General features: G+C 46.0%; 1 protein-coding gene across 4 annotated transcripts in view; it reads left to right on the top strand.

Moving 5' to 3' along the window:
* Window positions 1–18,282, top strand: part of LARP4 (La ribonucleoprotein 4) — a 54,895-nt gene that overhangs the window by 6,293 nt on the left and 30,320 nt on the right. The window contains exons 1-2 of one of the 4 annotated variants that reach the window (XM_056562718.1): window positions 4,865–5,746; window positions 16,109–16,218. The exons of 1 other annotated variant lie outside the window; for it this stretch is intronic. Coding sequence is in view for 1 of the 3 variants with exons in the window: in XM_056562716.1 (XP_056418691.1) it covers window positions 5,729–5,746 (18 nt within the window). In the remaining 2 variants the exon portion in view is untranslated. Of the gene's footprint in view, window positions 1–4,864; window positions 5,747–16,108; window positions 16,219–18,282 lie in introns of those variants that run through there. 2 more of the 4 variants (XM_056562719.1, XM_056562716.1) reach the window with 2 other exon arrangements.

Genomic DNA, 18,282 nt, shown 5'->3' with positions numbered 1-18,282 from the left:
CTCCAGGCCTGTTGGTACTGGCTCTTCCCGTCACCCCTGTGGCGGTGGGTACCGGGGTAATAATTAGAGGTTAGCGTTAGCTAATTTTGGGGCTAACGCTAAGCCCTGGCATAGTGATGGATTCCATCTATAAGACAGCTTCCACTACTAAGCCTGAAAATTCAATTATAAAAAACACATTGAAATTTTTTATTTTATTTAAAAAGACACTCCCCCACAGCTCTCGTTAACCATTTTATTGAAATAAAAAAACCGCTGGTCATCGTCGCAGTCCATCGAATCTGATGTAGTCCTCTGCATTCAGGTATCTGAAATGAGAAGAAAAGAAAATGGTTTAGTACATTTTTTGCGTTCTCCCCTGGGGAGAGGGCACATAATGCAGCATGTTCATAAACAGGGAGCCTCCAATTGTTGCTAAACTACAACTCCCATCATGGGGGCTGTAGTTAAGCAACAGCTGGAGTCTCCATGTTTGGGAACACACTGCCAGAAAGGCTCTGTTCCCATTTTGGGACTACTACTCCCATCAAGGACAGACTCTGTCCATAATGGGAGTTATAGTCCAGGGGCTGAGGTGCAGAGCACAGCAGGTCTTTCTCCGGAGACCCGCTGCGATCCGCATTTAAGTTAACAAGCCGGCGGCACATGCAGCAACACTGCGGTGCCCGCCGGCTCCAGGCTCCTGTATACATCTCTCATACTTCATAATCGCCACCGCCGGGAGCTCTGATTGGTGAATAACTTTTCACCAATCAGAGCTTCGGTCTCCCAGCAGCAGACTCTGCCCATGATGAGAGTTATAGTTCAGGGGCTGAGGGGAAGATTGCACCTGGTCACATGCTGCGATCCACATTTATTAATTGTAAAATCCGGAGGTACAGCCGGACCATGTGGCTACACTGCGCTGCCCGCTGGCTTCAGTATACACCGCTTATAATTCATAATCCCTGCCGCCGGGAGACAGGAGCTCTGATTGGTGAATAGCTATTCACCAATCAGAGTCCCGTCTCCCATGCAGGGATTATGAAATGTGACAGCGTATACAGGAGCCGGCAGGCAGCCAGTGTAGCCACATGTGCCGCCAGCTTTTACAGTTTAATAAATGCAGATCTTGCGCAAAAAAAAAAAAAAACTCTTGTGCAAATTTTTGTGGTAAAAAATAGACAAAAAAAATACAATGATAAATTCTCCCCATGGTACTATGTTACTACGTAATAGCGGGGCATGCAGGGGCCTGGATCCAGGGCACATCCCTAGCGCTGGTCGGCGGCGAGAAGGGGTTAATGGTGCAAACTTTATGGACTGTGCCCCTTGATCGCAAGTGGGGGATCAGGCAGTGCCATGCTCCTGTCGCCCCAATCTAGATAAAATAACAAAGGAGAGAAAAAAATTAACCTCTAGGAAAACTAGAAAACAATAAAAAGAACACCAGGTCTGGAGAGCTCCGGACCTGTGTCTGCCTCCTACTGACAGTGGGCGGGGCTGGCTTCATACATGACAGTGTGCTCAGCCTATCACCGGCCGCAGCGATGTCCCGCCTAGGCCGGTGATTGGCTTCTTACATGACAATGCGCTCAGCCCGCCGGCTCCTTACATGACAGTGCGCTCAGCCTATCACCGGCCGATGTGGGCCGGTGATAGGCTGACGGCTCTGTGACGTTCCTATCCCCCAGGACCGCAGCGGAGGAACCGTGAGGCCAGTAAAGGGGAACGTTGGAAGTTGTTAAAGTTTATTTTTGCAGCTTGGGCACAGGATAGTACAGTACAGTACAGTGGCTGATAATTATTTGTGGGGGGGAGAAGAGAAGCAGCACTCGCAGGTGACATATGATTAGTTCCCCGATGCGGGGGACAGCGCAGCGCTGATAATCCCCGATGGACTGCCGCTGCGGCTAATAATTCATTCACTCGAGAGGGGGGGGGGGGGGGGGGGGGCGCCCAACCGGTATTGTGGTATGGGAAAAATTCATATCGTGCAGGAAAGAAAATTCGATATTCGGTATGAACCGGTATACCGCCCAGCACTAGCTCCAGGTCTCTCATATTGGAAGGGGGCCTTTTCCAACGGCAATTTTGAGATCTCTCCACAGGTGTTCAATGGGATTTAGATCTGGACTCATTGCTGGCCATGTATTTCTGGGTACTTTTTGATGTATGTTTGGGGTCATTGTCCTGCTGGAAGACCCAAGATCTCGGATGCAAACCCAGCTTTCTGACGCTGGGCTGTACAGTGCGACCCAAAATCTGTTGGTAATCCTCAGATTTCATGATGTCTTGTACACATTCAAGATACCCAGTGCCAGAGGCAGCAAAACAACCCCAAAACATCATTGAACCGCCACCATATTTCACTGTAGGTACTGTGTTCTTTGCTTTGTAGGCCTCATTCCATTTTCGGTAAACAGTAGAATCATGTGCTTTACCAAAAAGCTCTATCTTGGTCTCATCTGTCCACAAGACGTTTTCCCAGAAGGATTTTGGCTTACTCAAGTTCATTTTCGCAAAATGTAGTCTTGCTTTTTTATGTCTCTGTGTCAGCAGTGGGCTCCTCCTGGGTCTCCTGCCATAGCGTTTCATTTCATTTAAATGTCGATGGATAGTTTGCGCTGACATTGATGCTACCTGAGCCTGCAGGACAGCTTGAATATCTTTGGAACTTGTTTGGGGCTGCTTATCCACCATCCAGACTACCCTGCATTGACACCTTTCATCAATTTCTCTTTCGTCCACACCCATGGAGATTAGTTACAGTGCCATGGGTTGCAAACTTCTTGATAATGTTTTGCACTGTGGTCAAAGGCTAATCTAGATCTCTGTCCAATTTGCTTTTTTTTCCTTCCTTTTTTGGTTTAGTTCCAACACACACACAAAGGGAATAAACATGTGTATAGCAAAAAATGTGTTATTGCAATCCTTTTCTGTTAAAAATACTTAATTTTCTAGAAAAATTTCTGGGGTGCCAACATTTACGGCCATGACTGTATACCCTCGGTTCCTGTGTCCCCCAATGGAGCCGAACGAGAAAAGGAAAATGCAAAAATTAAAACTGGCTGTGTCCTTAAAGGGGTAGTCCAGTGGTGAAAAACTTCATAGAGTTGTATTGAGGGGGCGTGTCGGCCGCCGCTTCGTGCGGAGGTTGACACGCCCCCTTCCCGCGGGCTGTCGGGTCTCCGTACAGGAAATCGCGGGGGGCCCCAGCGGTCGGACCCCCCGCGATCTGCAACTTATCCCCTATCCTTAGGATAGGGGATAAGTTGTTAACCACTGAGTCACCACTGGACTACTCCTTTAAGAGGTTAAAGGGGTACTCCACTGATTTTTTTTTTCTTTCATTCTCCATGGCTGCAACCTCTACAGTAGATCCACCCCCACTAGACCACCAGGGATAATACTATCTGCTGTACTGTAAATAGGTGCTACCAGACAGAGCATGCACTTCAGTAATACAGGGGTTTTACCAGTAAATGCCCATTCTGATTGGTCAGATTTTCCAGCCATTGACACGTTTCAAAGATCTGGACTGTCCATAGCATTGTATGTTGAGTTTGGTTTCAAGTTACAATGGTCCAGAAAAGATAATTGTTAAAATATTGTAGCCTGAGGCCATTGTAAGTTGAGGGATCACTGTATAATACTTTTTGATTGCATATTTTTACTGTAGCTGGGCTAAAATAACCCAAATTATTGGGGGAATACAGGCCCCTGACACTGCAGAGCTGACCTGGGTCTACTGAGACAGTAATAACCCAACCCTGCCTTCTCTCTGGAGAGCTCACTTGTCGCTGACTGCTGGATTCCCTTTTCTGCTCTATATTCAATTCCACTGCAAAGTGCAAGGATGTCCAGGAACGTCCTAACAACGGTTAAAGGGGTACTACGGCCCTCCGGTCCAAAGGATAGAAGATGTCGTCTGACAGCTGGGGTCCCGCGGCTGGGGACCCCCACTATCTACTATGCAGCAACAACATCTGGGAACTGCACGCAGCGCTGCAACCTCGAAGTCTGCCCAGTCACGACTACGGGGCCGGAGTCTCGTGATGTCACGACTCTGCCCCCGTGTGATGTCACTCCCCGCAATGAAAGGCTATGGGAGGGGGCTTGACTGCTGCATGCGAGATAGCAGGGATCCCCAGCGGCAGGAACCCCACGATCAGACATCTTATCCCCTATCCTTTGGATAGGGGATAAGATGTTTTAGGGCCGGAGTACCCCTTTAACTTTACAGTACCTGGATGTCTCCAGTTAACAAATGGTAAGAAAGTGGTTACATAAGCTCCTATAGGAAAGCATTAGGACTTCTCTAAACTGTATGCCTTTAAATTAATTAAATTTATGTACAATATAAATTAAAAAAAACACACCTATGCTTTTCTGCCACAGGTATCATAGGCCAATCAGTGGCTGAAGCAGAGCACCACTGCGGCCACTGATAGACTAAGTGTAGCTATCATGGTGCACCCCCGAACCCTTAAGTGCTGTGCAGCAGGGGCCAAAGTTCTGTAATACCAGAGGCAATGGGGGAGTTTATTTGTTTATTTCCACACACACATTAATTATATATTTATTTGCTGCCTGGGACTTTTTGTTGCATCACATATTGATTTTATCTATAGAGCGACAGCAAAGTCCATATGATCTTAGGGGATTTAGTATCTTGCTCGCACTACAGCTTAATTAAAAGGGTATCCTTGCAATCTAGATCAGCATATCCCAACCAGGATACCTCCAGCCGTTGCAAAACTACAACTCCCAGCATGCCCGGACAGCCTTCGGCTGTCCGGGCATGCTGGGAGTTGTAGTTTTGCAACGGCTGGAGGTATCCTGGTTGGGAAATGCTGATCTAGGTGATTGGCGGGGGTCCAACTGCTGAGATCCCACTAATGGCAGCTGGCAGTGAAGGGAGTGCATCACACATGTGCAACCTTCACTCCATCCACTAGTGTTTCCAAACCAGGGTGCCTCCAGCACCACAGTTCCACTAGTTTGGGAACACTGCTCTAAGCACTGCTGTTCACCCCTGTTGGGAACCCCAGCAGACATAGTACAAGTCCCCTTATACGTTTCCCACCTTTTATAAATCCCCTTCTGGCATTGGCTCAAAACCGAATGTAAAAAAAAAGCTACCACAAAACATGGTGCATGAAAAAAACTGAAAAATAGCGCCATAAACAACCACACACGGATCTCTGAAACACTCCTCACACCGTGGCCGCCATAAGCGCGGAGCAGGCCCCGGTGACATGAAGCACCGACTGAGGCCGCACTCCACTTTCCACCACCATGGGGCGCTAAACCCCTCCGTCTCCTCACACTACAGCGCGTGCCATAAGTTCACTCGGCTCCGCCCCCTTCCTCTTTCCGCCTGTTGCCCTGCGGTAAAATGGCGGCTGTCGGCATGACCTGCAAGGGACGCTGCTCTGCCGCACGTGTTATCATGGCGCCGGGCTCTGACCCCCTGACCGGCGGAAGTAGAAGCCGAGAGCGCACGCGCATTGGCGTCTAATGGGAGGAGACGTCGCCGGAAGAGGCGGGGTTTCCATCGCCGCAGCTCGGGGAGGGTGTGTGGGGGCTTGGCCTGTGTGACAAGCAGTGCGGGCCCCGCCGCTGTCACTCACTCGTCCTTCCTTCCTTTCCCGCACTAATCCTCGTCTCTCTCCCGTGTCCCCCCCAGCCCCCTCCCCCCCACCCGAGTGTCTGCGCCCCGGGCCCCGCTCCGTGCCGTGATAGGATGCTCTTGTTCGTGGAGGTGAGACCCGGGGAATTGAGGGAGGGAGCGTGTGCTCAGGGGACAGGAGGCCGCCATGTGACTGAGGCCGGGCTGACACAGCAATCCTCCGGGGCCTGTGTGCGCGCAGGGGGGTGCGGTGCCGGAGCCGCCGGGGGGCAGGGAAGGCAGCCATACCTGCTGGACGTGTGGTCCGGGCCGGCGAGGGGCATGATGGGGGAGGGGGGTCGCTGAAAGACACCGCGGTGACCTTTTGTTGGAGCGGCTCTGTGGGCACAGTCAAGGTGACATGGGAGACCGGGGCTGCCATATGGAAAGAGCCATGTGTGCCCGTATACTAGTGCACAAGCCCCATCACGTGACGTCATCTGCTGAGCTGTCCCATGTGCAGGTGACATCATCACCCTGGTGACATCATGAGAGCCATGTGACCTCCAGTGTTACGTCATCTCTCCGGTGTATATATAGGTCATTATAAGCCGTGTTCGCAGCAGCTGCTGGATATTCCCAGATAACCTTCAGGCCTGGTGTGCCCAGCTGCTGGGTTGTGTGGCCTGGAGGTCAGGGTTACAGAGGGCCCAAAGGGCAGGGAGGAGGTTGGCCGGGTGTCTATTCTCATCTAGGTCCCCTATTTAGTCCCTGCACTTCCTGCTGCCCTTTGGTGCAGGAAGCCTTCTCGCCCGACCCGTACTTTTGGATCCTGCTTTTAGATCAGACCGGTTATAGTTTACTTTAGGTGTTACCTTCACATAGGACAAGGTTAACTCTTAAGTTACCATGCATATGATTTTGTATATTTTTATTTGCAGGGAAAGCTGATCATGTACTTTAGAGTGGTGGACCTCCAGCTGTTGCAAAACTATAACTCCCAGCATGCCCAGACAGCCGTTGGCTGTCTGGGCATGCTGGGAGTTATAGTTTAGCAACAGCTGGAGGTCTACCGTTTGAGGACCACTGCTTTAGACCAGTCTTTGCCCAATCTGTGACTCCCCATCTGTTACAGTGCTACAACTCTCATCATTCCCTGACAGCTAACAGAACAGTGCCCCCAACCTTTGGATCTGCAGCTATTACAAAACTACAACTCTTATCATGCTTTGACAGCATGCTGGGAGTTTTAGTTATCCAACATCTGGGGGTCGACAGTTTGGAGACCAGTTTTTTCCCAACAGACTGGTCTAAATCAAGTGGTTTCTAAACTATGGACCTCCAGCTGTTGCAAAACTACAACTCCCATCATGCTGTCTCAGCCTTTGAGTGTCGGGCGGGCACGATGACTTTTAGTCCAAGAGTGCTGAAAGTTGGGGAGCACGGTTCTTTCAGCTGTCAGGGAAAGATGGGAGTTGTAGTTTTGTACCAGCTGGAGAGCCAGAACTCCCATAATTTCCTGACAGCCGGGAGAACACTGTTCCCCAGCTTGCGGCCCTCCAGCTGTTGCAAAAGTATAACCATCATTATGTAATGGTGTGGGGCAGCATGAGGGGAGTTGTAGTCTTGCAACATCTGAAGAGCTGCCCTAGGTAGAGGATTGTGACTAGAGATGAGCGAACTTACAGTGAATTCGATTCGTCACAAACTTCTCGGCTCGGCAGTTGATGATTACTTTTCCTGCATAAATAAGTTCAGCTTTCCGGTGCTCCGGTGGGCTGGAAAAGGTGGATACAGTCCTAGGAGACTCTTTCCTAGGACTGTATCCACCTTTTTCAGCCCACCGGAGCACCTGAAGGCTGAACTAATTTACGCAGGATAAGTCATCAACTGCCGAGCCGAGAAGTTTGTGACTTATCGAATTTACTGTAAGTTCGCTCATCTCTAATTGTGACATTAGACAGAAGTATGTTGCTGGTGAAATAGCCAGTGAATAGGATTGTTTTGCAGACACATTTTAGTCCATACTGGTTGCTGCGGTCGGTCAGACTGGTCGTACATGATCAGTGACACTGGGAGAAGGTCGAGCGATCAATCCCGGAATGTTATGTTACAGAACAGTCGTTCAGTCCTGACAGCACCACACGCAGTGAAGGACTAGCCTATCAGATGATTGGAGACATGGCCAACTTTATTTCAGACAAGGACGCTCTGTCATTGGCTAAAATGATTGGTTTGGTTTTTAATTCATTGACTGTATTGGTTGAAATCGTCCGCATTCGTATCGGTTATGTACGGGAACCACAAGGCCGTGTTCACACGTAGGGGGAGATTTATGAAAAGTTGACCAGTTGCCCATAGCAACCAATCAGTTTCTTTAATTTTTCAGAGGCCTTTTAAAAAATGAAAGAAGCAATCTGATTGGTTGCTATGGGAAACTCAGCAACTTTTCCTCTGGACAGGTTTTGATAAATCTCCCTTGTAAAGTTTAGGGGTGTCTATTGAGGCATGAAAGAAAAAAAAAAAGTACACAGCAATATTTTGGAAGTAATCTGGCTATTTTACAGTCAAATGAGTGGTTTCTAATGCTTTCTTGTTTTTACTCGTAAAAGTTGCAAAATACTTTACAAGCGGAGACCTGATTTGTATAGAATATCTGTAAAAATGTTCCACAATACAAAAAAAAAACTCTGAAAAAGTTAAAGGGTTACTCCGCTCCCCAGCGTCCGGAACATTGCACGCACACAGCCCCTCGTGACAGCACGGCCTGCCCCCTCAATGAAAGTGTATGGAAAGGGTGCGCAACGTGATGTCACGAAGGGGGCGTGCACGCAGAAGCCTGCACTCAGCGCTTGCAACTCAATGTTACGGACGCTGGGTAGCGGAGTAACCCTTTAAGGTTTTTTCTTTTTTTTTTTTCTTGTAAAGCAAGCAAGCAAGTTTTTGATTAAGCTCTGCTTGTGTCTTCCATTCAGTGTTGTTGTGTTTATCATGGGCCATGGTAACTTTGACGCTTGTTTATACCATTTTCAAAACGTTATACTATGTGGCAGACTTATGGGCCACCACCTGATGCATTTAAAGGAGTACTCCGGTTGAATTTTTTTTTTTTTTAAATCAACTGGTGCCAGAAAGTTAAACAGATTTGTAAATTACTTCTATTAAAAAATCTTAATCCTTCCAGTACTTATTAGCAGCTGTATACTACAGAGGAAGTTCTTTTCTTTTTGGATTTCTTTTATCACAACCACAGTTCTCTCTGCTGACACCTATCCATTTTAGGAACTGTCCAGAGCAGGAGAAAATCCCCATAGCAAACATATGCTGCTCTGGACAGTTCCTGACATGAACAGAGGTGTCAGCAGAGAGCACTGTGGTCGTGACAGAAAAGAAATCCAAAAAGAAAATAATTTTCTCTGTAGTATACAGCCACTAATAAGTACTGGAAGGATTAAGATTTTTTAATAGAAGTAATTTACAAATCTGTTTAAGGGTGCATTCACACCACGTTTTTGCAATACAGTTCCCGTATCAGGTTTTTGAGGAAAAACAGTTGTCAGGTTTTGAGGAATCCGTATCAAAACGTGTGTACAAATTTTAACCCGTATATAGTTAAAAACCGTATACGGTTTGAAAACTGACATCCGATTGCATCCGTTTTTAAGAAAAAAAACTTATGCGTTTTTAACTTTTCACTCCATTTTGAATAAAGTTTTACTTGTTTGAAATTCCAAGAAAAAAAACTGTGCAAAGTCAAAAGCTGTATGGTGAAAACCGGATGGAACCATATGCACATACAGTTCTGTACGGTTCCCATTGACTCCCATGTTTAAAAAAAAAAACACGTGTACAGTTTAGTACAATTTTTCAACCGGACTTAAAACCGTGGTAGACTACGGTTTTGGGTACAGGAAAAAAACCGTACAGGATGCAAATGGACACAACCTGATGCATCTTTTGGCATACGGTTTTCAATGTAGAGACAATGCATACGTTTTCCAATACGGTTCCATACGGTTTTCACATAAAAAAACGTATACGGGAACTGTATTGCAAAAACGTGGTGTGAATGCACCCTAACTTTCTGGCAACAGTTGATAAAAAAAAAAAAGTTGCACGCCCCCCCTTGGCAACTTAAAAAAAAAAAAAAATGTCTGAATTGTGGCACCGAAATGTTGCAGCGCAAAACCAGCCAGAAAGAAGCCAAAATTGTGGCGCAGACACTTTATTATATCCGGGCCACTGTGTGAACATACACATAGCCTTAAGCTGACTTCAGCGTTTCTCCAGATGATTGTAAAATCCTCCAAATGGAAAAAAATCTTAATCCTTTAAGTACTTATTAGCAGCTGTATGCTACAAAGGAAATTCTATTCTTTTTTTTGTCTTGTCCACAGTGCTCTCTGCTGACACCTATGTCCGTGTCAGGAACTGTCCAGAGCAGCATAGGTTTTCAATGGGGATTTTCTCCTGCTCTGGACAGATCCTGATACGGGCATTAATTGTCAGCAGAGAGCACTGTGGACAAGACAAACATAAAATAACTTTCTCTGTAGCATACAGCTGCTAATAAGTACTGGAAGGGTAAATATTTTTTAATAGAAGTCATTTACAAGTAGCGGGTAGCACGTGACTCCCACCACCTGACAATGACTGACTTAGTTGAACCTGTATGAGTTATCCATGCCTAGCCATCATAGATTTGTCAGCAGGAATCGCATGTCTGTCAATGCTTAGCTCAGTGTTTCCCAACCAGGATGCCTCCACCTGTTGTGAAACTACAACTCCCAGCATGCCCGGACAGCCAAAAGGCTGTCCGGGCATGCTGGGAGTTGTAGTTTTGCAACAGCTGGAGGCACCCTGGTTGGGAAACACTGTCTTCACTTGCCTTATTTCAGTTAGCACTGTTGATCATGGCCTTTCACAGTGATCACGCAGTTAGAAGTAGCACGCCTTAGGCCTACCCTTAGGCTAGGTTCAGACTACAGAATTTTCGGGCAGAAAACTTCCGCCCGGAGATTCCGCATGCGGCCAGCGCTGACTGAATCAGTCGGCGCTAGTACCGTGCAGACACTGCAGTCTCCAATAGACTGCAATGTGTTCGGCACGGATTTCCGCCTGAAGAAAGAGCAACGCCATTCTTCAGGCGGAAATTTTAAAGCGGATTTTCTGTTCACAAAGTGTGAAGTATACAGTTTAGCAAGTGGAATTTCCGCCTGCAATTTCAAAGGGGAATTGCAGGCAGAAATTCCGTAGTCTGAACCTAGCCTTATGGCAGGAGTGACACAAGTGTTTTGCTAGGAAAATATCAAGATATTAGGTGTGTACGTAATCACACTTTGCACATGTTCTGAGGGGTTTCTCACGATTATTCTGTTATTTTCACTCCAATATTTTTTACCAGCATACAAAATGTCAGATTTTTCCCAGCTTGCAATGTGGCCGAGACCTGACTCACTAGTCAGCTGATGACAGGGAGCCTGTCTGCTTCAATGGGTTGAGAGAGATCAATCTGCAACTAATGCAACAGCTGTAGGCACCCTGATTGAAAACCACAGGTCTTTTGAATGGATGCAGCTCATTTATTTTTCAATGGGTGGGGCGGTTGATGTGTGGGAGGGAGAAAGATGGAATTGTGGGATTTGTTGTCAAACAGGAAATACCAGTTCACAAAAAGCTAGCAACAGTGTTATGGTAATCTCACAACATAGTCATTTCACCCCAAGACAAGCGCAGATCCTTCCTAAGCATGTCCATTACTGTCTGCCAGGTACATACTAAAATCCCCTTATGGTGGATAACCCCTTTAATAGCCTATAACTGTTGGCTCCCCACCTAGCGATAAAACCATGGTGCTGTGCTTGCTTTTCTTGACATGCCAGGTTTGATCCCCGGGCTGCAATGGCTGACCTGATGTCTGCTGACTGTGGCAGTGAGACCCCCGGATGATAGGTCTATGGGGTATGTTGTCATTATGGCAATTTTGAAAGGATAACATAAGCATCAAAACAAATTTGCTGGTTAAACTTGGGCTTTGGATGCTTTGTAACCCGTGATCTGCGACCATTGTTGCTAAGCATAGACTGGTGCATAGATAACTACTTAGCAATCCCTTCTGAAGTCTATAGGAGACTCCTTTCTGGATTGTTTTCATTCGATATTTGTTCGAGTTTTACACCACAAGACGTTGATGCACAAGTAGTTGCCCTTTCTTACAGCGGCTATACCAGCTTATCAGAACTCATACGCAGCTGGTCTATCTGTGCTTCTATGGGCAGCTGTACATTGGACAGAGTGGTTGTGAAGGTTAATATGACACAACCTTCTCTTCTAAACAATGTGTACTGTGACCGCTTGGACAGAGACCAAATGTTATCAATGCTAGCCAAATAACTGCAAGCCTGAGCTGTCGCTGTAAGCATCAAGGGCTCTCTCTTCCTGCCAAACAGTGCACAGTGTGATGCAGAAAGTAAGGAGGACTGGAGTGACAACCACATGTCGTGAGGAGCATGGTCTGTGCTCTCCAGACTCTGAACCTTAAAGGAGTAGTCCCATTTAAAAAATCTGCAGACTATGGGATAATTGTCAAAAAACGGGGGTTCTGACCCCTACTATCTCCTACCTGGCACCCAGTCTCTCCCCATGAGTAAAGCTGTGGCCGACACATCCACTCCATGCATCTCTATGCGAAATCCGGAGATACACTAGGGCTATATCTCGGTCCGGCCCCCTGTGAGGTTATAGGTTTGTTAAACAGGATCTTCTCCTTTTAAAGGGGTACTCCGCCCTAAGACATCTTATCCCCTATCCAAAGGACGGCCGCAACGCCTCCTCCCATAGGCTTACATCGAGGGGGCGGGGCGTAACTTCACAAGGGGTAGAGTCATGACATCACGATACTCCAGACCCGTGGTCGTGAGGCTTCAGACACGGAGCAATGGGTGCTGCATTCGAGATTGCGGGGGTCCCCAGCGACAGGACACCCATGATCAGACATCTTATCCCTTATCCTTTTGGATAGGGGATAAGATGTCTTAGGGACGGAGTACCCCTTTAAAGAGTACCTGTCATTAAACCATATTTTCTAAACAAACTTAGATCAAATTTCCTAACACCTCTCCTGCCCATAAGTTTTTGTATGAGCTCCCAGCAGGAGAAAGGTGTTCACCAGCAGGCGTGATGTCACTGAAGCCTGCGAGAGCTGTGCCTCGCCATGCCCCGCACAAACTTCCTGAGTTTGGTCTCCTGCCAGGCCGGGAGCAGACCAAACTAACTGTTTGACTTGCAGCAGGGAACAGAACAGAGCCACCTAGTGGCGTTCTTTTTTTTCCACTTATTATTTTTTTTCCACTTACTTATTATATAAGCACTACTTGTGTCCTCAGGATCTGAGCTGCAATACCACACACAACCTGAGGGCAGGTATGGTGCTGTTTTTGGAAGAAATCGGCTGTTTTTTCTAATTCTGGATAACCCCTTAAAAAGGGGGAACTGCTTCAATTCAACATCAAAATGCCAGCATCCTGTTAAAGTCTCTTCAAGGTCATGACATTATTTGATCTGAAGAGGCTATTGGAATATTACTTCTGTAATCAAATGGCAATGTGAATATTTAATGGTCAGTCCCAGGCTTGTAAATTCTGACTATTACTTGCTCGGAGGAGACCTGCGATAAAAAGTAAAGGTGAACAGTAGCATTCTGGCACAAGGTTAACCCTCAATGATGCAATACTTTATTATAATGGATTTCTAGCCTTTCACCCAGCAGAATAGTTACTGTCTTGTCAGGTTTATAATATTTGGCCATTCCTCAGCTGCTTTTGGCTTATGTGGTATCGTAGCCGTTTCAGCTGCCATCTACCTTTTTGTTTGAATGGACATCCGCTTTATCTAGTGAATTGTGCCTGAATCCAGCTGTAGTAGCATCAAAGCTGTGTTCACACTAAATAAATGTTATGTTTGGGGTATATGTTGTGTGCCGATGTATACTGTGGTGTATCCCAGACTGGTCTGTTTTGTTCAATGACCCAATATCTGCTTGTGATAACATTAGGGCCATTTTAGAACGTATACCATGTAACTAATAGACTACGTTTAACTCATTGACCAAGCTTGGGGACACAACAGTATATATCAGCATAAAACTCTGTAAATACGTCAATGCATACCCAGAATGTAGGCTACTTACGATGTGTGAACACAGCCTAACAAAGAATAGATGACGAAAGTCCTTAGCAGGTCCCTTTAAGGCCCTGTTCACATGGCGGAATGTCCACGAGTGTTTAATATGAAGTGTTTTTTTCTTTTTACTCAGTTTTTTCCCCCCTGATTTACTGATTTGTCGCCCGTCCTGGTTTATTATTTATTTTTTTGTGTTGCACAAAATGTGTTCTGCCCTGACGGGCAGTATTGCCAAGATGACTACAGAAATATCCAATTAAAGAGAGGAAAGTGAGAAGCAAACACAGAACAGCTGGCACTTTAAATCAATGAACTGCAGCGGCTTTTGCGGGGCCAGAGACCGCTGCCGCCAGCCGCTTCTCTCCCCCCTGCCTGTCCTGAGTTTAACTGCTGCTGCCCCATTGCCTCCCCCATCCCCGGTTTTATAATTACCTGTTCCCGGGGTCCACGCTACCGCAGCCTTCTTTTCTCCCCCTGCCGGTTCTGAGTTTAACCACTGCCGCTGCCCCATCCCCGGTTTTATAATCACCTGTTCCCGGGGTCCGCGCTTCTTCTGGCTCCAGCGGCGTCCTGAGCTGTCACTGTGCGCACTGACAATGACATCACGTTGAGGACGTCACCAGTCAGTGCGCAGCGCACAGAGTAATGCAGGACACAGCAGGAGCCAGAAGTAGCACGGACACCGGGCCCTGGGAACAGGTAATTCTAAAACCGGGGATGGGGGAGGCAATGCGGCAGGGGTGCGGGGATGGTGGGGGGGGGGGCATTATCGGCAAGGTGCCGATACCGATAATGCCCAAAATCATGATTATCGGCTGATAATATCAGGCAAACCGATAATCGGTTGAGCCCTAGCTTCTGTATATCTTACCCCCTGCTGCGCTATATGCCTTTTTATATAGGTATTGACCCCCGCAGCGCAATCATATTCCCCACCGCAGCGCATTTATATAGGTATTGACCCCCGTGTGTATGTATATATATTCTCCCCCCCCCCCAATATGGCTATCTGACCCCTGCAGCACATCTATATATAGATGCTGCTGCAGCGCTATGTATGACAAGTATTCTTGCCGTCCGGCTTCTGGCACAATGCTCTTCTAAAAGAATACTTTTAATTCATAGCGCTGCGGGGGGGAAATATATATGCGCTGCTGGGGACATTACCAACATAAATGTGCTGCGGGGAGCAAGAGCTAAATAGCGCAGCAGGCGATAAGATATACAGAAGCGCTGTGGGGGGCCAGACATATACCCCCCTCCAGCGATTCTATATATATCTTTCCCCACTGCAGCGCTTCTATTTGAAAACCCCGCACGGAGCCCTGAATGGCTCCTCAGTAACGGCCATTCAGGGCTCCCGGCAGGGAATTAAAAAACTTATGTAAAAGTACACTGTACATCGCTGTGGAGGAGCATGCTACCCGCTCCCCTGCTTAATAAATTCTGATCGGATCGGGTCTCTGGACCGGGTGTTGCTTCGATCAATTCCTCAGCCTCTGTACTACAACCCTCAACATGGGACACACTCTGTTCCATAATGGATGTAGGATTCACTCGGTTCTGAGTAATTTCCCGACAACTCAGAGCTGTTGGGTTTTGGTGAAGCAAAATTCACACATTTTCCTGTGAGTTTTTCATCATATTCGGAGTTTTTTTTCTTTTTTTGTTGGGAACACGCCCTTTTTTGGACAACGGCCATTTTACGGGTGATGGTATTTTGTGTCGGACAAAGTGTTGCGTGGGCTATGCGACACAAATTTGGAAGCGCAACCCGAGAGAGTAGGGTTGACATTAGTAAATCAGGGCCAATGTGTCTGTATAGGTATCTAATAAATGCTAATGGGATTCGTTGGCAAACTCGAGGATGTGCCTGTCAGCCCACTTTGTGTATAGGACAGATGAAAACTAGTCTTATAGTCACCATTAGAGATGAGCGAACTTACAGTAAATTCGATTCGTCACGAACTTCTCGGCTCGGCATTTGCTGACTTTTCCTGCATAAATTAGTTCAGCTTTCCGGTGCTCCCGTGGGCTGGAAAAGGTGGATACAGTCCTAGGAGACTCTTTCCTAGGAATGTATCCACCTTTTCCAGCCCACCGGAGCACCTGAAAGCTGAACTCATTTATGCAGGATAAGTCATCAAATGCCGAGCCGAGAAGTTCGTGATGAATCGAATTTACTGTAAGTTCGCTCATCTCTAGTCACCATTTCACACTTTTTAGCGTGTTGCAAATATTGGATAAATGTTCTATGCAGAATTATAGAAATTGTGATAAGTTTGTCAAAAAGCTACATAAACCCAATAATGAATCTCCCCCTTTATATTTTAGGGGTAGATGTTCCTCAACAAACAGGAGTAGAACATACTCTGCTGGCCAGTAGGTTTTACTGATTCCTTGGCCGAACCTGTTTGTCCACATCCATTCACTTGTATTGAAATGTAAGTGTGTGTGTTTGTCCTATAGCTTTTGTGTGCCTGCTATTTACCATACAATGAGAGCAGCCGTTTTATGACACTGCCAGTGTTTGTATCTGACTAATGTACTTGGAGACAGTGACATCACTTACAGCAACGGAGGCCTCGTTTGACTGGTAGAAGAGTAAATACACAGGGTAGGTGCTTGGCTTTAGTATGCGATGGCCTGTTCCTGTGGGTTTTGTTTTTGTTCTGGCATTTAGGGAGCATGGGAAATGGGTGACCTCTGGTTATCCCATCCTATAGCTGGAACTCGAAAATTGTAGGGAAACTAAAATTTGCATAATGTAAATTCAATAACTTTGGCTTTTAGTCTAGTACAAAAAAGGCATCCATAACCTAAAATTACATACTGCTGCTTAAATGACCTCCTACAATTGACCAAAAACTAAAGGTAATATGTGTCAGAACTCCACTTTCCGTATTCCATCACTTAGGATTCACACGGTCCCAGATCTTCTGACCCTCACTATTTTTTGCTCCGCAGTTGAAGTACAAGACCTTTTTAGTGGAGGAGTGCCCTTCCTTGCACAGTTTTGATGTCTGGAGCACCTCTGTGCAAAGGACACAGAACTAGATCAGTAGGTCCAGGGGGGTTTCCAGAGTTCGGACGTCCAGTGATCATGGCCTGTCAGTGATATTTTATCTTTACATAAAAGAACCTTCTACTAGGACAGTTCTTCTTAGTATATGTACTTGGTCATCGAAGTACTGTCACTGAATCCATGTGAAGTCTGCCATTATGGGCCAAATACATGTGTCTGCCAGTAAGGCTAGGTTTCCACTTAGGTTTTAGTTTTTTTGCAACAACTCCTCAAATGCCAATTCTGCCGCACAGCGTTTTTTCCTTGAAAAAAACACAGCAACCAGATGTTAGCTGCAAGTCAATAGGAAACTGCAAAATGCTATATCCACTTGGCATTATTCAGTTTGGCTTTTTTTTTTTAAATCCTTTTGGCGTTTTATTGAAATTTTGGCCTCCCTGGCAATTTTTGAAAAATTACCTCATGTTGAGACTTTGGCTTTTTTCGGTAAAAGCCATCTGTGTTTTAACATTGGTGTTTTTGCAGGTGGTTTTTATTCTTTGACTTTAGGAATCCAAAAAAGGATGGCGTTGGCTTTTTTTAATTTAATTTTGTAGGTTACCATTGAAATAAAACATTGAGTTGACAGGGGCATAAAAATGTACATTAAGTGTCACAAAACTACAAAAATATATTTTTACTATTAAATGGCCCTTTATTGTTTTTTTATATTGTCGGCTACATTTTTATGTCCCTGCCGCCTTACATAAATTGGTCCCTGATTGAAAATTAATAGATTCCCTTCTAAAAAATATACATCTCGTTCCCTACTGCGTCATTTTAATTCTTTTTGGCACCCAACAAAATTCTAAAAACAAAAAAAAACGCCTGCAGGATAACTGCCAAACGGTCAAAACATGCAATTTCCACACAGAGTAAAAACGCAGGGAAAATCTGTAGGAGTTTTTCTGGCGTTTTTTCACTTGTAAAGAAAAAAACAAGCAAGTGGAAACCTAGCCTTAGGGAAGGGGGGTAAGTGATGCAGTAGACTATGCTTTTAGGCCTTAGAAATGCAAGTGTACATGCAGGAAATTGCCCAAACTTAGTCACTAGTTGATGTTAATAGAGCCCATTTTGAGAGGTTGCTGATGTATACGTGAAGCATTAGGAAGAATTGTGATGTAAACCTATAGCCACTCTTCATGCCGCCCAGTTAAATTCTCTTAGCATGTTATGGGTGGATTCACACAAACAGTATCCAGCGCATATTTGATGTGCAAGATTTTATGACTAAATCACTGAACTCAGCTTTAAATCTGCAGCTTCAAATTCCAGGGAACTTTACATATGATAAAGATAACAGTACATAACACTAACATGGGACCGTTGAGCATTATACAGATAAACGTGCCGACTGAACTAGAGGGGGAGAGGACCCTGAAAAATATGCAGCTGACGTTGCTGCCTATTTACTTCGTGGTAGGAAAATATGCAGCAAAATATG

Source organism: Hyla sarda, chromosome 2 (genome assembly GCF_029499605.1).
Source record: "Hyla sarda isolate aHylSar1 chromosome 2, aHylSar1.hap1, whole genome shotgun sequence".
NCBI lineage: Eukaryota > Metazoa > Chordata > Amphibia > Anura > Hylidae > Hyla > Hyla sarda.
The sequence above is the reverse complement of the archived record's forward strand: the minus strand, read 5'-3'. Positions and strand labels throughout refer to the sequence as shown.